General features: G+C 43.8%; 1 protein-coding gene across 2 annotated transcripts in view; it reads left to right on the top strand.

Annotated features, from left to right (window-relative positions):
- LOC133617648 (anoctamin-1-like) overlaps positions 1-25,296 on the top strand; it is a 234,925-nt gene that overhangs the window by 103,118 nt on the left and 106,511 nt on the right. For both annotated transcript variants that reach the window (XM_061977756.1, XM_061977757.1), the window contains one exon: positions 1,728-1,776. In XM_061977756.1, coding sequence (XP_061833740.1) covers positions 1,728-1,776 — 49 coding nt within the window. The remainder of the gene's footprint in view (positions 1-1,727; positions 1,777-25,296) is intronic.

Raw genomic sequence — 25,296 nt, 5'->3', positions numbered from 1 at the left:
CAGGATGTTGCAAAGTCTTGTCAACCAAGACAACCCCACAGCATCCAGAGCCTTAAGGAACTCCGAGCGGGTCTCATCCATCACCGAGGCCTTGCCATCGAGAAGCTTTTTAACTATCTCGGCAACTTCAGCCCCAGAAATAAGAGAGCCCACCACAGATTCCCCAGGCACTGCTTCCTCATAGGAAGACGTGTTGGTGGGATTGAGGTCTTCGAAGTACTCCCTCCACCGATCCACAACAGCCGCAGTCGAGGTCAGCAGCACGCCACCCTCACCATACACGGTGTTGACAGTGCACTGCTTCCCCTTCCTGAGGCCATCCGGAAGTCGTTTTCCATGGCTTCCCCGAACTCCTCCCATGTTCAAGTTTTTGCCTCCCCGACCGCTGAAGCCACACACCGCTTGGCCTATCGGTACCTGTCAGCTGCTTCTGGAGTCCCATTAGCCAAAAGGACCCGATAGGACTCTTTCTTCAGCTTGACGGCATCCCTCACCACTGGTGGATCAGCGGGTTCTAGGATTACCGCCACGACAGGCACTAACCCCCTTGCGGCCACAGCTCTAATCAGCCGCCTCCACAATAGAGGCACGGAACATGGTCCACTCGGACTCAATATCCAGTGCCTCCCTTGTGACATGTTCCAAGTTCTTCCGGAGTTGAAAATTGAATCTCTCTGACAGGAGACTCTACTAGACGTTCCCAGCATACCCTAACAATGCGTTTGGGCCTGCAAGGTCTGTCCGGCATCCTCCCCCACCATCGAAGCCAACTCACCACCAAGTGGTAATCGGTAGAAAGCTCAGCCCCTCCCTTCACCAGAGTGTCCAAAACATGAGACCGCAAATTCGATGACACAACTACAAAGTTGATCATGGAACTGCGGCCAAGGGTGTCCTGGTGCCAAGTGCACATATGGACACCGTTATGTTTGAACATTGTGTTTGTTATGGGCACTCCGTGACAAGCACAAAAGTCCAATAACAAAACACCACTCGGGTTCAGATCCGGGCGGCCATTCTTCCAAACACGCCTCTCCAGGTTTCACTGTCAGTGCCAACATGAGTGTTGAAGTCCCCCAGTAGGACAAGGGAATCACTAGGGGGAGCACTTTCCAGTACTCCCTCGAGTTAATCCAAAAAGGGTAGGTACTCTGAACTGCTGTTTGGTGCGTAAGCACAAACAGCAGTCGGGACCGGTCCCCCCACCCGAAGACGGAGGGAAGCTACCCTCTCGTCCACCGGGTTGAACTCCAACGTGCAGGCTTTGAGCCGGGGGGCAACAAGAATTGCTAACCCAGCCCGTTACCTCTCACTGCGTGCACCGCCAGTGTGGAAGAGAGTCCAGCCCCTCTCGAGAGAACAGGTTCCAGAGCCCTTGCTGTGCCGAGGGAGCACTTTCCAGTACTCCCTCAAGGGAATCCAAAAAGAGTGGGTACTCTGAGCTGCTGCTTGGTGCATAAGCACAAACAGTCAGGACCAGTACTTTCTTTACTCTCAACTATCACCTGGATAAGCAAAATATAATGGTTTTTCCTTTCTTTGGTCAAACAATTACATCAAAAAAGGAGTTAAGCAAAGACATGTTTTTGGCTTGGCAAAAGTTAAAAAACTTGGAAGATGCATTTTTGCCAAAACCAAACCAAAACTAACATGTCTCTTCATTTTTTAACTACAAGTGTTTTGATAGCAGTGTGTTTTAAAATCAAATTGTTTTTGTTTTCTTTCAGGTATATGAAATACTAAAAAGGACTAAATGCAAGGCCAAGTACAGTATGGGTAAGTCCCACAGGTGGGAGTAAGTCAATGTATTGCAAGTCTCAAATCTTTAACTCAAAATTTAAATCAAATCAAGTCAAGTCTCAAAACAAATGTCAAGTCATACCAAGTCATTGACTTGGTATTTTTGAGTCCTTCCAAGTCATTGACAGTGGAGTTACAATCATATGGCACTTATCGAAACCATGATTACCAATCCATCCATTTTCTACCGCTTGTCCCTTTCCGGGTCACGGAGGGAGCTGGAGCTTATCTCAGCTGCATTCGGGCAGAAAGCGTGGTACACCCTAACATAAATAACTAAATCATTTAAATTATATGGCAGGCTTCCTCCCACCTCCAAAAACATGCACCTGGGGATAGGTTGATTGGCAACACTAAAATTGGCCTTAGTGTGTGAATGTGAGTGTGAATGTTGTCTGTCTATCTGTGTTGGCCCTGCGATGAGGTGGCGACTTGTCCAGGGTGTACCCCGCCTTCCGCCCGATTGTAGCTGAGATAGGCTCCAGCTCCCCCCGCGACCCCGAAGGCAGTAAGAGGTAGAAAATGGATGGACAATCTTAGTTACCTATAATGAATCCATAGCAATATAGGTTTAAGGGACATATCCAATTAGTCTTGCTGAAGGCACAGAGTTTAGCAGCGATACACACAAGACTGTTCTCACTAGGGTGCTAGGGACCCTTTTATGCAAAACCAACATATTGTATATGTTGGCACATGTATATTTTGTATTTGAAAATTTGAAATCAAACCATAGAGGCACGGTAGAGATATTTATAAAACAATTGTGCCTTCTTCCAAACATTCACCAAACAAGCTATTTGGAATTTGAGACTTAAGTGACGTATTTTGCCTTACTTACGTCGGCAAATATCTCCATATATCATATGGTAGAGGTTTACCTGAACAGCTTTGCGTGAGTCCGCCATTGTTATTCAGTGGTAGTCCAAAGTTGTAATGAAAACGTTTTTTTTTTTTCTTTCCTCCAGCTCGTACATGCAAATGCATTCTACAATTCTTCGCTGTAGCGTATAGTTATAACTTTTATCTGTCAGTAGACTCTGTATGTAAGTGCTAAAATCTACATCATGGCAGAAGACACAGCAGAAAGGGGCTGAGGTTTTTGGCACCTAAATAAGTCAGACTACAAAATGTGCTTGTTATGAGGAGAGTCAAAAAGCGGCTTGAAGAAAATATATATGCAAAATTAAGTGTAATGTAGACAAGGACGTGTTTAAATATACAAAAATGATCATAATAGAACCCCTTTTAAAATATGGTTGATGTTACGTTTTGGGTTAGGATTTTTGGGTTATGTGAGTCAGGGTTTTGTTGTTGTTTTGTCACTATGATGGCAGGAACGCTGCGCTCATGTGTTCTTTAATGTTTCCCTCTTGTTTTATTGTTTGCTTTTCGTGGACATTTGGATCTGCTTTGTGGAAGCCTCTTGTCCATGGCTCGGTTGTTTGCACCATAGACCACTCTCCTAACGACAGTGTAAGTTCCAGTGGAGATGCGGAGGAGGGGATGGCACTGCCAAGCAGACGCTGAGCGTCAGGCCATGTTTACCAGCGGTTGGTGTGGGGGAAGTTCAATCTCTCTCCGGTGGGTCGGATGAGCTTCACGGGGTCCGGCTGGACGAGCATGTGTTATACACTTCGGTCTTCCTGGATGGTATTTCGCTCATTTATGCCGATCAGACAATGGCCGGGGACCTGTGGGCAGCCTAGAACGTAGTCCGCACTCTTGGTCCCCTTGTTGGGTCTGTTCCTGTCTCTGGCCGCTGAGTGGACTATGGTGTGGAGCTTATTTAAATGTGTAAACTTAAATAAATATAATTATCGATTATGCCGGACAATTAAAATTAGGTGGCACACCATACAGCATTCTTCCTAGCTTTGTACGTTTCTTACAGCAACCTGCAAATGCCGGCTGACGCCAGTAACAAGCGCTGTTTAACCACTGTCATAATTTAACACTGGCTACATTCTATCCCCTTACATATGCATAGCTAAAATTGCTATTTAACAATAAAAAGTGTCTGAATTCATTGTTACAAACATGCTCACAAACTTATCTGAAATGCCATCATTAAAATGATCTGCACTTCAAATATTTTGACTTTCTGAGCTTGCTGTTAGACACCCAAGCATGACACAGGAGGAGGGAGACGAGAGCATGAAATGGGAGGTTTCAGCTGCAGCAACACCCAATTCACTACAGTCCAGCACCAACCCTTTAAGATAGGAATGAGGTTTTATCGGTAAGAATAATGTTTTAGCATAATAACACACCTTTGGAAATCGGCAAAGTAAATCACGTGATAACCGGTTGAAAAATTAGCCAATTAGGATTTATTTTGACATTGGAACATTCGATGTGGTTGCTATCTGTGTTGGCCCTTGTCCAGGGTGTACCGTGCCTTCCACCCGAGTGTAGCTGGGATAGGCTACCGCCTCACCACGACTTCAAGAGGGACAAGCGGTAGAACAAAAAAAAAGTATGGCTAGACGGATGTTGCCCTAATTACGAAGGCCGCCACGTAGATGCATCATGACAGGCTGATCCTGCGCCTGCAGTGAAATATACCATCGTCCTATCCGTCGCAAATTAGACAACATAACATTTTGTTTTAGGACGTGTTTATTGTTATTTGTTGTATAATTTCCCTCCATAGTACTAGAAGTAGTTAGTGTGTGTATTAGTCAGCTTTTTGTGTGTTGTGTTCTAAGTTTGTGGGGTTGTAAGTTCAGCTTGTTGTGTAATCAATTACAATTACCTGTTGTCATAGGTTTGTATATGAGGCTTGTTAATGTAAGTTGATTTTACTTTTTTAAATGTTAATTGTTGTAGCAATATGGTTGTTAAAGGTAAACATTTTTGTGATTTCTGATCATTAATGAAGACTCCACAGTGCCTTGTGTGTATGTGCGCGTGTTGGCAGAGCTGCGCATACAGCACAGTTCAGAATGTTTTGGCTTATTAAATTTAAGTTGATCCATCACCCCTTTATGTTTTTGACATAGGCCGTGGGTCGGCAACCTGTGGCTCTAGCTGGAGTTTTTTCAAAAATGTATGAAAATTTAAATAGATGAGGGAAAAATATAGTTTTTTTTGTTTTAATAAGGTTGCTGTAGGAGGACTAGCATGACACAAATCCCACTGTTCATATTAAACATGTTTCACTGTCCTGCAAATTTTGGCGGTACTTGAACTCACTATAGCTTGTTTACATGTACAACTTTTTCCATTGCTGCCACAGTAAGACGTGTTTAAAGGCCTACTGAAACCCACTACTACCGACCACACAGTCAGATAGTTTATATATCAATGATGAAATCTTAACATTGCAACACATGCCAATACGGCCGGGTTAACTTATAAAGTGCAATTTTAAATTTCCCGGGAAACTTCCGGTTGAAAACGTCTAGGTATGATGACGTATGCGCGTGACGTCAGTAGTTGAATCAGACATTTTGGAATAGGTCGGTCGCCAGCATAAATCGTCTTTTTTCATCGCTAAATTCCACAGTATTCTGGACATCTGTGTTGGTGAATCTTTTGCAATTTGTTTAATGAACAATGGAGACTGCAAAGAAGAAAACTGTAGGTGCGATCGGTGTATCAGCGTCTGGCTACAGCAACACAACCAGGAGGACTTTGACTTGGATAGCAGACGCGCTATCCGACGCTAGCCGCCGACCACATCGATGATCGGGTGAAGTCCTTCGTCGCGCCGTCGATTGCTGGAACGCAGGTGAGCACTGGTGTTGATGAGCAGATGAGAGCTGGCGTAGGTGGAGAGCTAATGTTATTAGCATAGCTCTATCGAGGTCCCGTAGCTAAGTTAGCTTCAATGGCGTCGTTAGCAACAGCATTGCTAGGCTTCGTCAGGCGGTACAGCATTAACCGTGTGGTTACAGGTCCAGAGTTTGGTAGTATTGTTGATATTCTGTCTATCCTTCCAGTCAGGGGCTTATTTCTTTTGTTTCTATCTGCAGTTAAGCACGATGCTATCACGTTAGCTCCGTAGCTAAAGTGCTTCGCTGATGTATTGTCGTGGAGATAAAAGTCACTGTGAATGTCCATTTCACATTCTCGACTCTCATTTTCAAGAGGATATAGTATCCGAGGTGGTTTAAAATACAAATCCGTGATCCACAATAGAAAAAGGAGAGAGTGTGGAATCCAATGAGCTCTTGTACCTAAGTTACGGTCAGAGCGAAAAAAGATACATCCTGCACTGCACTCTAGTCCTTCACTCTCACGTTTTTCATCCACGAATCTTTCATCCTCGCTCAAATTAATGGGGTAATCGTCACTTTCTCGGTCCGAATCGCTCTCGCTGCTGGTGTAAACAATGTGCAAATGTGAGGAGACTTTCAACTTGTGACGTCACGCTACTTCCGGTACAGACAAGGCTTTTTTTTATCAGCGACCAAAAGTTGCGAACTTTATCGTCAATGTTCTTTACTAAATCCTTTCAGCAAAAATATGGCAATATCGCGAAATGATCAAGTATGACACATAGAATGGATCTGCTATCCCCGTTTAAATAAAAAAAATTAATTTCAGTAGGCCTTTAATGCCACCACTTCTACGTCTAATTGTGTCCACCAAACTTGTTATGCTGTGCATGAATCCACAAAGATGAGCTTTGTTGATGTTATTGACTTGTGTGGAGTGCTAATCAGTCATAGTTGGTCACTGCATGACTGCAAGCTAATCGATGCTAACATGCTATTTAGGCTAGCTGTATATACGTATTGCATCATTATGCCTCATTTGTAGGTATATTTTAACTCATTTAATTTCCTTATGTCCTCTGTGTATTTAATTTATATTTGCCTGTCTCATGACACATTATCTGAATGTAATATTGGCTGCATTTCTGCCATTTTTGTGCCATAACTTACTGGCCACAGCAAACAGTACCCGACTTGCAAAGATTGTACTAAATCCATTAGAAGAAGACAGCCTGCTGTTTCCTTCAATTTAGACACACACATCTATACCTTCGGCCATTCTCAGCCAGTAATTTCCAGGAGTTATCTCACCCTCTGAGATGCCTCTTTTTTACTAATGTTGTCCAATGTTGTAAAAGTGCGTAGACTAAATAATACATTTTAACATTTCTGTCAACCAAGATTTGTGTCAGCCTGCGACACATAGTCATTTTGATAGTAGGCTAATATGTGTTGCCTTCATTATAACACTTATATAAGGCTTTTAATTTTTGCAGCTCCATATAAGGCTTTTAATTTTTGCGGCTCCAGGCCGATTTGTTTTTAGTATTTTTGGTCCAATATGGCTGTTTTTAAAATTTTTGGTTGCCGACTCCTGATATAGGGTATTGTATAGCACTTTATATTGTGGTTAAAGTGTACACACTTTTACTAAAATATGGACTTTTTTTAATGCCGTGAAGTTTGCATGTTCTCCCCATGACTGCGTGAGTCCGTACTCCGGCTTCCTTCCACCTCCAAAGAGGGATAGGTTGATTGGCAACACTAAATTGGCCCCGAGTGTGAGAAAGTGAGTGTGAATGTTGTCTATCTGCGTTGGCCCTGCGATGAGGTGGCGACTTGTCTAGGGTGTACTTCGCCTTCCGCCCGCATGCAGCTGGGCTAGGCTCCGGCACCCCCGTGACCCCGTAAGGGACAAGCGGTAGAAGATGGATAGATGGATGGATGGAACTCATTATTCATATTTACATTGTTTCTTATGGAGAAATCGGCTCCACTGTAAAAACGTTTCAATTTACAAACCCTGTTCAAAAATCATTTAAGTTAGTAAAGTGAGGTTCCACTGTTTAGCAATTTTTACAATGTGTCGTCGTTTCTCCTCCGCGGACTGAGGTGCAGGGAGAGTTAAAACATCAAGCCACGTCTCCTTTATGCATAGAAAGTTGAGACAGCTAGATCGAATAAAATTACCGGCTAATTCTGGAAGGAGATGAAACCGGTGTTAGAGCAAACTGGGGGCTTCAAGACGGCACAGCGACTTCAAATTCGAAAGATTCATCCCACATTGACAGCGCCTGGTTGAGCAGGGGCGGCAGGTCCAGGGTCTCTAATCAGGCAGGATAACTGGTACAGGGCAGATTGTTGAAATCCATAAAGGGTCAGTGAGCAACGAGGCAACCACCTAATCCATTTCCCGTTCGGGTAGTGCTGGAAGAGCAGGCCTGGAACACTCTTTGTTTTATGCGCCAGCCACTGCATATGCCGTATGCATATTCCACTTAAAGCGAAAGTTGGGATTTCTGAAAGTAGCGGGGGCAAGACATTGCACCAAGACCAAATGCAAAAATATTTTTGACAGAAGGTTGAAAATCTAATAGTGCTTGATGATCATTCACCAGCAGGACTTGAATTGAGTGCATTAGGATATCCATCCATCCATCCATTTTTCTACCGCTTATTCCCTTCGGGGTCGCGGGGGGCGCTGGAGCCTATCTCAGCTACAATCGGGCGGAAGGCGGGGTACACCCTGGACAAGTCGCCACCTCATCGCAGGGCCAACACAGATAGACAGACAACATTCACACTCACATTCACACACTAGGGACAATTTTAGTGTTGCCAATCAACCTATCCCCAGGTGCATGTCTTTGGATAGGATATAATCAACAAAATTAAAATCAGTCTAAGACCAGTAGACGGCCAGCCATACACGGGGGCCATCTTGAAATAAAAATTTGCATTGTCATGATATAGCCAATCATTAATTTTCTTTACGGCCTATCCTGAATTGGGTCAACAGCCTCTGTAAGCTCGAGGCTATTTCAGTTGACTTCTAGAGTATGTCCTGGATTGGTCACCTGTCAATCACAGGGCACATAAAGACATTCACACATATACTGTACTGTTCATAATCTCCAATTAGCCCAACATTCATGTTTTTGGGATGTGGGAGGAAACTGGAATACTTGAAGAAAACCCACACAAGAATGGTAAGCCCTTGCCAACTCAGAGTAGAGATTGAGGATTTTATGGAACATCAATGATCATCACCAGAACAATTCTGGGTTTTTTTTGTTTTTTTTACTGCCTTCCTCAAAGAGGCAGTCACAATTTTTTTTGTTTTATTCACAATAGAAATCACCACGCCAATCATCCGTCCCAAAGAAAGACAGAAAATGTTCTCTCTGGTAGTGTAAAAACATGATTTTTTTAGGTCATTGAACTCGCTAGATTGTCCATTGATGTGAATAGACTTGTGTCCTGTCTACTACCATTTTGCGCATCTGAGATAGGTTTTAGGTCACTCTTTTTTTCAATTTTGGGGTGATAAGCCTGCAAGTTCTAAATGAGTTGACTTTTTGGGTGCTGGAATGGTTTAAATTGATTAAGAAATATAAAAGTAGGAATGATTCTCAAGTTCAAATGGAATGTGTGATATAATTAGTGGGATGTGGGAATTTGGGGAGTTTTGTTACTCTGAATGTCCTGAATCAGCAGACTGTTTCATGCTTACAGACAGCCAATATGCAAATGGAGCAAGATCTCAGCAGAAATGGCATTATTGGAAAAACCTGAAGAAATTACAAACACAATGGATTGATAATAGTGTGCAGCCGCAGTATTCATAGATCTAATAAAAGTATTTGATACAATCTAACAATATCCTAATCAATAATTTAGGGGCATTAAGGGTGTGGTTCTGAACTGGTGAAAAATCACTTAATAAAGTGGACTGCCAGGTGATCACAGAGTGCTTCAACATGTCCTGTGGTGTATACCAAGGGTCAGTTTTAGGTCCAAAATTATTCAACGTATTCAAGCCACGAAAGACCTAAAGTTACAGGGTTTCTTAAAAGATTGCCAATATACAGTACTTGTGGTGATAGGGGCTTGGCTAGGAGCATGGCTTGGGTGGGTGCAATATGATGTCATCATAAATTATGGTGTGTGTGTGTGTGTGTGTGTGAGTGTGAGTGTGTGTGTGTGTGTGTGTGCGCGCGTGTGCACGTGCGTGCGTGCGCGTGTGTGTCTCTTCTAGGTTTAAAAGTATACATACTGTATGTAGCACCCTAAAACTAGAGTTGGATGTAAAATCTAAAGCTGCTGCGTAATTTCCGAGGTTATGTGTGTAATGCGCATGCTTGAGAAGAAAACAAGAAGTGAAACAATGAAAAAGGAGGGATATCAGAAAAATGCCTGTAAAATGAACCGTCGGCTTCTTGAATAAATATTGCACCGAAGAGACAACGTTTGGTCATTTTAAGGGTGCAACATAATTTTGGTGTTTCCGCCCGGTCAGGCGAAGTTATCCCCGTGGAAATAAGTTTTGATGGAAACAGTGCAAGTGCAGTAAACTACCGAAATCAAGCTCGTTAATGAACAGCGAACGACGTTCACCCGCCGAAAGGAAAGGAGAAAGTCTACCAAACAAGACCAGCGATTTGTGAGTAAATACCAACACAGTTTGAACATGGATGTTGAGTGGGAATCACTACTGACCGAAATCGAAAATAAACTTGTCACGTTATCAGTACGTCATCTCCAATTAATAAGTGAAGAGTTGAAATTAGGACTTGCGGAAGAAGTGCAATTGTCATGTCGCTTACTAAGGAGAGAGATTCCGAATTACTTGGAAAGTGAGGAGATGACAAGTTTAGAAGATGGAGGTTTGTCAATACTTTTGGCTACAAATGATTTCATCGATAACATCCAGAAAAGGGCTGATGGCAGCAACGCACCAGCGGAGCCTGAAACTCCTGAGCAGTCAAATGTGGTCTTGGAGCGCCCTCTATTGGCAGCCGATGGTACTTCTAGCCCAACAGGGCCAACAACGTCACATAGTAGTGTACCATACACAGGAAAAAAGCATGTCAATAACCGATCTCAATTGAATTTGCACCCAATGTATAGAAAGGGCTTTAGGATCATTGGACAAATAGGTGATTCAGGGCAAAAGGACAAATTAAATTACACCAGTCTCGAAAGACAAATTCAACGTGGACTGAAAAAAGGTTATGAAAAAGGTGAAATTGTGGAGGCAGTGATTCAATCAATTGCGCCTAATGTCAAAATAAGAAGTTACCTGGAAAGCAGACCAGAACTAACACTAAACTCATTAAGACAAGTTTTAAGGACGCATTTTGTTGAGAAAGACGCCACAGAGCTATTTCATTTGCTGACACGAATGTTCCAAGAGCCTAAAGAAACCCCTATTCAGTTCCTCATCCGTGCCATGGATCTTAGACAGAAAGTCCTTCTTACATCTGTGAGAGCAAAGATTGGCCTAAAGTATAACCCAGAACTTGTACAGACACAATTCCTTCAAACATTGCTGACTGGCTTAAGTGATGATGCTTTACGCACAGACATAAAACCTTACCTACTGGACCCATCTGTGTCAGATGAAGTACTGCTTGACAAGATGAGTGCGGCCTACAGTGTGGAGTTAGAAAGGTGAAACAAACTCTCGGCTGTGACTAGGCTTAAAGGTGTTAAAGTGGCAATGGTGCAGGAAGATGAAGATGGTGATGATGTGCAGGCGTGTGCTCCAAAGAAAGACAAAAGTCACACGTCAAAGCCAAATCCAATAATAGACAAACTTGAAGCTAGTAATAAGGTAATCTGCGACGCCTTGCAAAACCTTACTACACATGTTGCCTCTCTTGGTCTAATGAAACCAAAAGAAGAGAACATTGGAGCTAAACCGAAGCAAGATGACTCAAATAGTGCAAAACGGAAACAATTCAAATGTTGTGAATGCCAAAAATCAAATCCAGAGGGTAAATGCACGCATTGTTACAAGTGTGGAAGCAGTGAACATTGGGCTGTTGGCTGTCGAAAAGGAAAAATATATCATGCTAATTCAAGTAAAATTGAAGACTGTGATGTTAAGCTAAACCATGCACCAATTACAGCGAGCGAGGGATCACGGTCGCGCAAGTTAAAAAGTTAAAGTTAAAGTACCAATGATTGTCACACACACACTAGGTGTGGCGAGATTATTCTCTGCATTTGACCCATCACCCTTGATCACCCCCTGGGAGGTGAGGGGAGCAGTGGGCAGCAGCGGTGGCCGCGCCCGGGAATCATTTTGGTGATTTAACCCCCAATTCCAACCCTTGATGCTGAGTGCCAAGCAGGGAGGTAATGGGTCCCATTTTTATAGTCTTTGGTATGACTCGGCCGGGGTTTGAACTCACAACCTACCGATCTCAGGGCGGACACTCTAACCACTAGGCCACTGAGTAGGAGAGAACGGCAAAACTAGTGGGACGAAGAAGCCTCATTCAGTGTGAACTTGGCGGTGTACCCACAACAGTGCTATGGGACACAGGGTCGCAAGTATCAATAGTTAATATGGAATGGAAAAAAACGCATTTTCGTGATGCCGAAATTCGACCAGTGCATGAACTATTAGATGAAGGTAGCCTTGACCTCTCTGCCACAAATGGCACAAAGATCCCATATGAAGGTTGGATAGGAGTCAAATCTAGCCTGCCTGACGATCCAGGAAGCGAATTAACAATCCCTTTGCTAGTAAGCAGCCAGCCACTCGCCAAACCAATAATAGGTTTTAATGTTATTGAAGAGTTAGCACCAATGAACAGCTCTACCCACAAAGTAGCTAGCAAATGCATACACAGTCTTCAATCAGCATTGGGATGTTGGTCACAGAAAGGCCAAAGCTGTGTATTCAGTCCTGAAAAAGAATACAGGCAGTTCAGACAGTCAAGTGGCTCGGGTTGGGAGACAAGATGTCATCATACCAAAACACGAAATGCTGACGATAACCTGTGGAAAACTGAATAAGAACATACTCAGGACAGAATATGCACTTTTGGAACCGAATGAAATTGCACCATGGCCAGCTGCACTTCAGGTGAAGCAACAAATAATCAAGCTACCAGATGACAAATCTGTAGTAACTGTAGTCGTTGAAAACAATACAGACGACAATATCAGACTACAAAACAGAACCGTGCTTGGTTGGTTATATGCTGTAGATGACCTTAAGAACATTGAGCAAGTTGAGCAGAAGAAAGAGACAACTGTGAAGGAGTGTGACACACATCAACCCAAAGAACAAACCTGGGACCCACCAGTTGACCTCTCACACCTATCGTCAGAACAACAGCGGAAAGTGAGACAGATGCTGAGGGAAGAGAGTGAGGTGTTCGCTCAAGATGATTGGGACACAGGATGCATTCCGGAGCTGCAGATGACTATTCGATTGAAGGATGCCATCCCAGTCGCAAAGACTTACAATGCCATCCCCCGGCCTCTGTATCAGGAAGTAAAGAAACACATCCAAGACTTGCTTAGCCGCGGCTGGATACAGAAGTCAGGTTCTTCCTACTCATCGCCAGTTGTCATCGTGAAGAAAAAAGATGCTTCTATCAGACTCTGCATTGATTACAGACAACTGAATGCCAAAACACACCCTGATAGACACCCAATTCCGCAAATTCAAGAGATCTTAGAAAATCTTGTGGGGAATTCATGGTTCACGGTGCTCGACCAAGGGAAGGCATACCACCAGGGGTTTGTCAGTGAAGAGAGCCGACCGTGCACTGCCTTTATTACACCGTGTGGGTTATACGAATGGCTTCGGATCCCGTTTGGGCTGACGAACGCGCCCGCCGCATTTCAGCGATAAATGGAGGGTTGCCTAGGAGACCTGAGGGATGACATGTGTGTGCCTTACCTTGACGACATTCTGGTGTTCAGCAAGGACTTTGACCAACATGTGGAAAACGTAAGGAAAGTACTTCAAATACAGAAACGTTGTGGCATCACACTCAGACCAAAGAAATTTGACTTGTTTAAGAAAGAAGTGTGCTATGCGGTACGTGTCATTTCTGAGGAGGGGTACTGTATGAATCCAAAAGAGGTAGAGGTCATCCAAAACCTGAAAAGAAAACAACCCAAGACAGTGCGAGAAGTGAGATCACTAGTCAGCTTCCTGGGCTACTACAGGTCTTTCATTGCCAAAACTGAGAAGAGATCAATGCAGAAAGGGAAATGTAGTCGTTCAACCCAGCTCCCTCCATCTCAGCCAGTGGAGTGGACAGCGCAACATCAACAAGCTCTGGAAAAGCTGATAGACATGTTATCTGATCTCCCAATAATGGCCTATCCAGATCTAGAGAAGCCATTTGTCCTACACGTTGATGCATCTGAAGATGGTCTTGGGGCAGTATTGTATCAGCGTCAAGGAACAGCACTTAGAGTGATTGGCTATGGATCGCGCACACTCACCCCAACAGAGAAGAATTACAGACTCCACTCAGGAAAACTGGAAGTCCTCTGTCTCAAATGGGCGGTGACTGAGCGGTTCCGAGACTACCTCTTCCACGTTCCAGACTTTACAGTTTATAGCGATAACAACCCCCTGACATACGTCATGAGGACCGCAAAGTTGAATGCAGTGGGACATTGCTGGGTGTCAGAATTGGCTGATTTTAGGTTCACTCTTAAATACAGACCAGGGAGTGCCAACCGTGATGCAGACTTTCTATCTCGCCAGTCGACTGCAATGGAGGAGATCATGGAAGGATGCACTGAGGAATATGGACCAGAAGACATTGCAGCTGTGGGAGAAGCACTCCATGTCTGTGGCAAAAGTGAGAGAGAATGGATCTCAGCCATAACCTGTAATGTAGAAGTGCTGCAGGAGTTGTCGTCCACCGACACAGTCATTTCCTCAATACCACCTGAGCGTATCCGAGCAGATCAGAACGAAGATGACGTCATAAGCAGAGTGATCACTTTGAAGCAGTAAAGGGAACATTTGCGATACAAGGACAAGATGAGGGAAACAAGTCCGGTGAAAGCTCTTCTGAGAGAGTGGACTTGCCTTTACCTTGACCAGGATGGTCTGTTGCGACGAAAGAGTGCCTCCTACACACAACTTGTCATTCCTGAAAGTTTGAAGCCATTGATTTTTTAGCAGCTACATGAGGAAATGGGACATTTAGGTGCTGATAGGATGGTCCACTTGCCCAGAACAAGATTCTTTTGGCCGAAAATGAGACAGGAAATGGAGCACTATGTGACAAGAGTCTGTCGCTGCTTAAAGCAGAAGAAACCAAACAGAAAAACAAAGACACCCTTGCAAAGTATAACAACGACCGCTCCATTCGAAATGATTTTAATCGATTATTTGCATTTGGAGAGAAGCAAAGGTGAAGTGGAGTATATTTTAGTGGTAATCGATCATTTCACAAAATTTGCCCAGGCCTACGTCACACCAAACAAGTCAGGCAACACAGCAGCACGCAAGATCTTCGATGACTTTGTCTTGAGATTCGGATTTCCTGGAAAGATCCATCATGACCAAGGAAAATAATTTGAGAATGAGCTATTCAAAAAGTTGCAAAAGTACAGTGGGATACAGCACTCAAGAACAACGCCGTATCACCCGCAGTCCAACCCAGCAGAACGCTTTAACACAACATTACTTGGCATGCTACGGACACTGGAGGAGACCCAGAAACCCAACTGGAAGGACTACTTGAATAAAGTGGTTCATGCCTACAATTCCATCGTCAATGAAGCCACAGGGTTTACCCCGTACTTCTTGCTCTTTGGGAAAGAACCAACTTTGCCAATTGACCTCATGTTCCCGAAGGAACCACCACAATCTCAATCTCATGCAGCATATGCTCAGGGGCGGATTAAGAAATTTTGGCCCCCTGGGCCTGACATGGTCTTGGCCCCTCAACCCCGCGCGTGCACGCGCACACGCACTATGCAAGAAATACTGTATGCTGTGAACATACATGCACACTGTACTGTACAGAAGAGTGCACATACTGCACACACACTATTAGGTATACCACACAGACAAGCACAGGTTTCACACAGACACAGGTAGGGGGAGGGGATAAATGGCCTAAAAATAAAAATTTTGGAAAATGATTACGCCCACTTCAGTGATGGTGCATTGGGTCATTTGAGAGATATTATGTATTGGAAGTTGGTACCTATCATGAAATAAACCCCCCACCCCACCCAAAAAACTAAATTGGACATGATTTTTGCCCCCTTTTCCTCCCTTCTATCATTAAAAATAAAATAATATCTTAGAAAAACACTTTGGCATAACGGCAGCTGTGTAGCAAATTGAGGCTCAAAGTCTGTATCTATTTTGTGGGAAAGCTTGAGGAGGAGAAGGAGAAAGGTAAAATGATAACACATGCATCGGAGAGCACCACAAAGAAAGGTGTAGGCCAGTTCATGGTACAAGGGCTGCATGCAGGTCAAGATAGCCCATTTCCTCTGCCTGTCTTACCCATTCACCGAGAGACCACTGAGGACATAGAAATGCAAGTGGATATGGGGTTCGAAATACTGGCGTCGGTCAGAGGAGTCAATGTGGAGGATGTTTATAAACTTGTAGATGCACATATGACTGACAGCACAGAGCACAACAAAGGCTTTTCAAAGCTGTTGGCAGAGATGAACAACTTGGAAAAACCAGCAGGGCAGATCTTTTGTGGCACCCACACTACACTGGGCTTCAGCAGTGCCATGAATAAAGTGATGCGGTTGGCGGAGGCCGATATGAAGATGGAGCAAGTGCTACAGAGTTTCATGGTGGATCTGGATGTAGACAGCAAGAATGCTATAGTGGCTGGACAGGCACTGGACATGTCCTGAACTCAGTGTCAGACGTGGCTGCCGAATACTTGGATGAAGTGAAGCAGCTGACAGATCTCATGCTGCCCCATCTGAAGACTGTCCTGGCCAGGCAGAGGATGGACTATGGGATGGATGAGGAGACCTTCCCAATGGACCCTGTCAGTGAACAGGCTAGTAACATTGATGGCACCCCTGTGCACAACATTGGGATGGAGAGACAATGTGGCAAGGTGGACTACAGACTGAAGAAGTTGGGCACACTGAACGCAGTCAATAGGTCAATAATTTTACAGAAGAGCCAGGACCTTCAGAGGTTTCAAGGCAGCAGCACAAGCAAAAAGAGAGGTTGAACTCAACTGGAGTAAACTCATGAAGGCAAAATTCGAGAGTTGGGCTGACGAGGAACAAGAGATGGCTCAAAGACAGGAGAAGAAGAGACTAGACATGCTGGACACACTGAAATCTTTTGGTGGCCCCTTCACGATAGTGGGGAAGTTGAAAAGTTCCTTGTCGATGAAAGTCTGAACAAGAATGCAAAGCTGCAGAGAATGAAGCTTGAGGTTCAGTTTGCCAGAGAAAGCACCAAGCTTCTGCCTAAAGTCAATCCTATCTTCAGAATCCAGGTGACAGACAGTTCCCAGAAATGGCGAAAGTGCAATTCTCCCAGTCATAATGGATACTTAGAATTTTATGGTGGTGGTAAGTATTCATGAAAACAGGTAGCCTAACATTAGTGAATGGGTGAATTCTGGAAATAACAACCTAAAAATCTTACACAGTACACCTTTAAGCAAGGGGTTTCTTTCGTGCTTTCAATTTCGCAAAATCATCCACCACATCATTGAAGTCCAACTCTCTTGTCAGCTCACTCTCAATTGCCATTAGAGATAACGCATTTAATCTTTTCTGAGTCATTCTTGTGCGCAGCTCATTTTTGACTCTTGACAAAAGAGAGAATGAGCGTTCTCCCTCACAGTTACTGACCGGTAGAGTGAGAAAAATCTGTAGTGCAATGTATGTATTAGGAAACGTAGGCTGTAGTCCAAAATGTATTATTATTTTGAGCAGTCCTGAAGGGGTCCTCTCCTCATCAGTGTTGTTGAGCTGTATAAATGATTTGAACTGTATAAGCTCCTGTCCAAGACTTTCATTGAGGTCAGATGAGTATGATTCAGTGAGAATCTTGGCCTTGTGAAGGACTGAAGCATTGGACTCTGTATCCAAAGAGAAAAGGACACTGAACAAATTGTTCAGATGTTTGTAGGCCTCCAGACGGTGATTAAGGCTTGAACTCAGTTGATCAATAGAGGCAATAAATGTCTCTATTTGAAACAGGTGCCTTCCCTCAAGCACAACATCTGGGGATGCTGATTCATCAGCAAACTTTTTACGTTTCTTCGTCCGTTCAGCCCTGTAAGATGGGGTGCCACCCAACATGTTTAAGGCTTTCTGCTCAAAATGATCAAATAGATCTCTTTGGGAGAGAACAAAGGTGCGCAGAGATTCCAGCAATCTAACTGCTGTACCAAGGTCCATGTCTGCTTTTTGAAGTTGCAGACTTGTGGCCTGAAATCTGGACAGAACAGTGTCCCAAAAGCCTGCCATGAAGGCCATCTCAAGTGAATCCAGCTTCCGCACTAGACTGTCAGCTTCAGTTTGTGTGTCTCGTTTCTCTGTGTCATCAGTGGAAATACCCTGTAGTGCTGCTCTTATTTTACTGTAGTTCTGCCACAGTGCTTTGGTAGATTCTGCACGGCAACTCCAACGCGTGTTGGATAAAGCTTTAAGTGTGAGATCTATGTTGGAATTGCCAAATACCCTGTCCCATCGGTGTGTGGATGCAGTTGTGAAGTTGTAAATAGACTGAATCAAGTCAAAATACTTAGAGACTTCATTTCCACATCTGTCAATGCTGTTGACTCCCACCAAATTCAAAGAGTGAGCTACACATGGAATATAGTGTATTAATGGGTTGCTTTTCTTTAAGTGAGCCTGCAACCCATTATACCTCCCTGACATGTTGCTGGCATTATCATAAGCCTGCCCCCTGCAATTTGACAGCTCTAACCCTAGATTTTCCAACACAGACATGACACAGTTAGCCAAACTTTCACCTGTATGGCTAGTAATGGGCTCAAAACCCACAAAGCGTTCAACAACACTGCCCTCTTTGCTAACAAAACGGAATATGAATGTCAATTGGTCCACATGAGATAAATCTGGGGTTGAATCCACAATGATAGAGTAGTATTTGCTTGCTTGCCGTTCATCTGCTATAGCCTGTTTGGTTTTTGCACCCATCAATTCAATGAATTCCTCACAAATGGTGGAGGACAGATATGAGGTATTACCTCGACCCATCTGCCCAAACTTTCTGATGTGATCCTTTAGAAAGGGATCAAATTCAGCCAGGACCTCCAGAATACCAAGGTAGTTCCCATTGAGAGGAGACCCTAACGATTCATTTTTACCCCTAAATGCAAGGCCCCTTTCTGCAAGGAATTTAATGACTGCAACAACTCTTTGTAACACCTGCCTCCAATAGCTGCTCTCTGCCTGAAACTGTTTGAACAGGTCTGCATCAACTGTGGCACCTGTGGCGCGGTTCAAGACTGCTTGCATGCAGGTTATGTGCTCAGCACTTCGCTCATGTTCACCAAATCTTTCTGAGTGTTTCCAATCACAATAGCCTGTCACAAAAGAATGCGTTTTTGGGGAAAACAGTTTGCATGCAAAGCAGTAAACATTACCAGTAGAGGGAGAGTACATCATCCACTCTCTTTGTACTCGTTGTCCATTGGGCAGGTGTGAAGTAAAATGTTCATTGTTTAGGCATCGGGTTTTGCCTCCTAGCCCACTGTTCCTCACAGAAGCTGGATAATGGCTGTGACGGTTGTGAAATGATTTTGCACCTCTTTGAATAAGAACTTCCTTCATTGACTCAGTGAGGGTATCAGCCCATTTAGCGGGATCACTAGGTAGAGTTGTCACTGTAGATGGTGTTGAAGAAAGATTCAACTCATTTTCTATGCTGTCCAGAGGTGCAGTGACCTCACATTCATCCGAGCAACTGGCTACTGCTGAGTTGGTTGAATCATTAGCATCCGAAGCATTTGGTTCAGTGCGTACACTTGTAGTGGTCTCAGGATCTTGGGAGCTACATGCTAGCTCAGGTGCATTGCTAACCTTAGCTGAATTTGCAGTAGCATTTATAGAATTGCTTTCAGCAGATGTCTTTGTACTGAAGAAGCTGGAGATATTTGGAACACTCTCAAGTAAAACTGATTCCTTTTTTTTCTTTTCTTGCTGAATTTTTTTTCTAGCTCCTCCACTTAGACGTTTATGATCCATATTTCCCTTCTTTCTGTGCACATTGGCTCTTTGCCTATCACAACAGCTTAACCAACTGTGTGTGTGTGTGTGTGTGTGTGTGTGTGTGTGTGTGTGTGTGTGTGTGTGTGTGTGTGTGTGTGTGTGTGTGTGTGTGTGTGTGTGTGTGTGTGTGTGAGTGATGCAATTTTCAAAACTAGCAATCTAGCATTAACAGTCAAAAGCAGAAATCAGCTGATTTCTATAAGAACTGATAACAGATTTCCAATCAATGCTAAACTCAGACAGCGAAAGTCACTAGATGACGTTTTGAGTCGCCAGTCATGTATGGCCAAAAGTCTCTAAATCGAATGCCAACGTTGCTTAATCGCCAACACACTGGGACTCACTGAAGGACTGACAGTGAATAAAAAAAGATGATTAAGATTATTGTGTACTTTTCTCTTCTGATATTTTCACTAAGGACCCCAAGCTATCTGCATGCAGCAACAATGTCTGACAGACAGGAGAGCGGAGTGGTCAGTGATGAATGGCAAGGGAACAGACTGATTTGTACTGAGGAGAAAGAGAGAGCCAATTACAGTGAAATAAATTCCAAAAGAGCCAAGTGACTAGCTGAAGGCAGGGACAAATGCCTTGGAGTGACCAACAAGAGTGCAAAGTACCAAATGGCAAAATGTGGGAAGACCAACAGGCAGATCTGCTTTTACCACTTATCTTCACAACCAAAAAGTCGCTAAATGATGTTTTCAGTCGCTAGCCAGGTATGGCCAAAAGACGCTAAATCTAGCGGTAAAGTCGCTCAATCACACTGACAGTGAAACAAATAATTTTAAAAAAGATAGTAATCGTACAATGTCTTGTACTTTTGTCTTCTTTCTTAATATTTCTCAAAGGACACCAAAATGTCGCTATCTGCAGGCAGCTTGCTAGCTATGATGGCAGCAACAATGTACCTTAGAGTGACTGACCAACAAGAGCTCAAAGTACCTAATGGCAAAATGTGGAGAGACAGACACAATAAATTGCATTAAGATGAAGAGAACTGTTGCTATTATTAATTTTAACAACAACCAGAAAGTCGCTAAATGTCACCAGCCAGGTATGGCCAAAAGTCGCTTAATTGGCCACACACAGTAACAGAGAAACAAACAAACAAAAAAAAAGATCATAAAGATAATAGTTGTACAACTTTGTGTACTTTTGTGTACTTTCTAAATATTTTCACAAAGGACACCAAAATGTTGCTATCTGCAGGCAGCTTGCTGGCTATGATGGCAGCAACGATGTCTGCCAGACAGGAGAGAGTGGTCAGTGACGATCGAATCGAGAAAATGACAAAATGGGTCAAAGACCAAAAAGTTATTAACTGACAGCAGTGACAAATGTCAGACTGTAAACTTTTTTGAAAGAAAAGGACAAAATGGGAAGATGCTGATAATAACAGCAAAATGGAAAATATAAGAATTTCCAAGTAATGCTCAACTCAAGTGTGTGTGTGTGTGTGTGTGCGCGTTAAACTTCTTGTGGAATGATTTCAAATTATCTCTGAGTCTGAACTGAGGGAAAGGAAACCAAATTTTGAGCAGTCACTCACGAGTTCAAAGTACCAAATGAGGAGATTCTAAAAGAACAGACCGGTTTATGAAAGACTCGATGGGGGAGGGGCACAGCTAAGAATACTTGAGTGAGATTCTGTGATCCAAATTCGAGATAGAGCTTTTTGATAATGATAATTTGTCAGAGTAAGGTTGTGTAATCAAAATTTGAGAATGAGCTTTGCCAATCAATCAAGAATATTTGCATTAAGTTCTGTGATCAAAATTCAGAAACAACCTTTAATAATTGATAAAGAATATGTGAGTGAGGTTGTATGATCCAATTTGAGAATTAGCTTTGATAATAATGATTGAGAGCCTCTGGCCCTATGTGGATCGTGGCCGCGGGGCCAAGTTGGCCTGGCCCCTTGGGGCCTCTGACCCTCTATGGATCGGGGCCAAGTTGGCATGACCCCTCGGGGCCTCTGGCCCTCTATGGATCGTGGCCGCGGGGCCAAGTTGGCCTGACCCCTTGGGGCCTCAGGCCCTCTGTGGGTCGCGGCCGCGGGGCCAAGTTGACCTGGCCCGTTGGGGCCTCTTACCCTCTATGGATCGTGGCCGCGGGGCCAAGTTGACCTGGCCCCTTGGGGCCTCTGGCCTTCTGTGGGTCGCAGCCGCGGGGCCAAGTTGGCCTGGCCCTTTGGGGCCTATGACCCTCTATGGATCATGGCCGCGGGGCCAAGTTGGCCTGGCCCCTTGGGGCCTAAGATTATTATTTTTGCAAAAGTAGTTTTGCATGCGTCGCGGCCGCGGGGCCAAGTTGGCCTGGCCCCTTGGGGCCTCTGGCCCCCTGGGCCTGGGCCCGGTAGGCCCGTTCATTAATCCACCTATGCATATGCTGAGAAATGGAAAGCGTCAATGCAAGAAGCCTATAACATCGCCCAGGAAAGCCTGAGAAAATCCGGTGAAAGAGGACGGAAGTACTACAACCAGAAAGCGTGGAGTTCTGTTCTTCAACCTGGTGACCACGTACTCATCCAGAACTTATCACGAAGAGGAGGACCAGGGAAGATCTGCGCATACTGGGAGGATAAGGTTCACGTTGTCAAAGAACGCAGTGGCACTGAAAGTCCAGTTTATGTGGTTCGACCGCTAGATGGAGAAGGAAGAGAAAGAGTTATTCACCGTAATCTTCTGCTACCCTGTCCTCACCTCATCGATGGCCCAACCAACAAACATTTTGGAAAGCCAGAGAAGAAAAGCAGACCCAACACAAAGACCAAGGTGCGTGAAATACAGAGAGCTCAAGTGAGGATGAGTATAACTTGTGGATCCCAAGGCAGTCTCAGGACACTCCCCTAAATCCACACGCACCAGTCTTCAAGCCTGTGGGAGAGAACCACTCCACAGTGGAATCTGAAACAGAGGAACTCGACAACAGAAGTCGGCGACAAGATGGAGACGATGCCATTCAGCAAGGACAGCGAACACGAGATGACGGGACCAAGGACATGCAAGGGAGCAAAGACCAAGACATGGACCTTGACATCTCAGCACCAGAGCTTCAGGATGAAGATGGTGTCCTGTCTTCAGCAGATTCCACATCCTCAGAGGGCAGTGAACATGCCGAGAGAATAAGACGCTCTACAAGAACACGACATATCCTTTCATATGCTAGATTAGAACAACCCAGTAATGAATTAGTCTAAAGGTGATGTGTTTGTGGTATAGTAACCCCAAAAAAAAAAGTTTGACTCTAGAGTGACATAGTTCATGTTTTGTAAATCTGTTCTGTAATGATTGAGTACTTCACACAATACTTAAATTATCATCAGTCTTTATGTGTAAAGCCTTACAAAAGACTATGTCAGAGACTACACTGAAGGTGATGAGTGGAAAAAAAAAGAATGTCACCAGGTTTGAGTGACAACTGATGGACTTTGCTGAACTACACTGAAAGCATGTATAATGTGAATACGCATTAAGTATGGTGAAATAGTAGATTGCTATATGTGACTTAATGGACTTGGGAGGCCTACCAACGAACCGTGAATAAGGACATTACACCAAACGCAGTGACAAATATGTGTTTATTCATACTGTGGCCATGCTGTGTCGTCAAAGTGTAGTCAATGGGATGTGAGTGTGATTATGTTGTGTGTTTGTAAGTCATTCATGGGTTGTGAAAAAGTTTGAGTTAAACAGACAGGTGTATGGGAACATATCTTTTTTTAGTGGGGGAGGGTGTAGCACCCTGAAACTAGAGTTGGATGTAATATCTAAAGTTGTATTATTATGCATAAATAGAATAATACTTATTCTATTTTTGTTAAATGCATTATGCAATGTTTTTCATTTGTCATATTCATCTTTGTGTATGATTCATTGTGAGTTTTGGGAAGGGGAGCTGCGTCATTTCCGAGGTTATGTGTGTAATGCGCATGCTCGAGAAGAAAACAAGAAGTGAAACAGTGATCGGGAAAAGGGAGGGATATCAGAAAAATGCCTGTAATATGAACCGTGGGCTTCTTGAATAAATATTGCACCGAAGAGACAACGTTTGGTCATTTTAAAGGCCTACTGAAATGCGATTTTCTTATTTAAACGGGGATAGCAGGTCCATTCTATGTGTCATACTTGATCATTTCGCGATATTGCCATATTTTTGCTGAAAGGATTTAGTAGAGAACATCGACGATAAAGTTCGCAACTTTTGGTCCGCTGATAAAAAAGTCTTGCCTGTACCGGAAGTAGCAGACGAGTAGCGTGACGTCACAGGTTGTGGAGCTCCTCACATCTGCACATTGTTTACAATCATGGCCACCAGCAGCGAGAGCGATTCGGACCGAGAAAGCGACAATTTCCCCATTAATTTGAGCGAGGATGAAAGATTTGTGGATGAGGAAAGTGAGAGTGAAGGACTAGAGGGCAGTGGGAGCGATTCAGATAGGGAAGATGCTGTGAGAGGCAGGTGGGACCTGATATTCAGCTGGGAATGACTAAAACAGTAAATAAACACAAGACATATATGTATACTCTATTAGCCACAACATAACCAGGCTTATATTTAATTTGCCACAAATTAATACCGCATAACAAACACCTCACCCATAGAATAGAATTAGCTTCATGGCATGGCCTCTTAACTTCATGTGAATGATTATGAATGACGGATCTGAACCCGGGCAGCAGGGTGGAACAGGGGTTAGTGCATGTGCCTCACAATACAAAGGTCCTGAGTAGCCCTGAGTTCAATCCCGGACTCGGGATATTTCTGTGTGGAGTTTGCATGTTCTCCCGTGACTGCGTGGGTTCCCTCCGGGTACTCCGGCTTCCTCCCACCTCCAAAAACATGCACCTGGGGATAGGTTGATTGGCAACACTAAATTGGCCCTAGTGTGTGAATGTGAGTGTAAATGTTGTCTGTCTATCTGTGTTGGCCCTGTGATGAGGTGGCGACTTGTCCAGGGTGTACCCCGCCTTCCGCCCGAATGCAGCTGAGATAGGCTCCAGCACCCCCCGTGATCCCAAAAGGGACAATCGGTAGAAAATGGATGGATAGATGATCCAAGCACATTTAAATAGGGCTCATGTAATGCAATTAGACTTGGTTACAAACGCGACAATGAGAAAGTTAAAGGAACTCAGCACAGATCTAAAAAAAACAATCATTGACTTGAACAAGTCAGGAAAGTCACTTGGAAACATTTCAGAGCAGCTTAAGGTTCCAAGAGCAACTGTGCAGACAGTTGCTCATAAGTATTAAGTGTATGGCATTGCTGTATGTATACTTTTGACCCAGCAGATTTGGTCACATTTTCAGTAGACCCATAACAAATTCATAAAAGAACCAAACTTCATGAATGTTTTTTGTGACCAACAAGTATGTGCTCCAATCACTCTATCACAAAAAAAATAAGAGTTGTAGAAATTATTGAAAACTCAAGACAGCCATGACATTGTTCTTTACAAATGTACATGTATGTAAACATTTGACCACGACTGTATATACTGCATCTTCTCCCCGTCATCCATGTTGT

The sequence above is a fragment of the Nerophis lumbriciformis genome, linkage group LG18 (assembly GCF_033978685.3).
Source record: "Nerophis lumbriciformis linkage group LG18, RoL_Nlum_v2.1, whole genome shotgun sequence".
Lineage (NCBI taxonomy): Eukaryota > Metazoa > Chordata > Actinopteri > Syngnathiformes > Syngnathidae > Nerophis > Nerophis lumbriciformis.
This window is presented reverse-complemented; position numbering and strand designations above follow the sequence as displayed.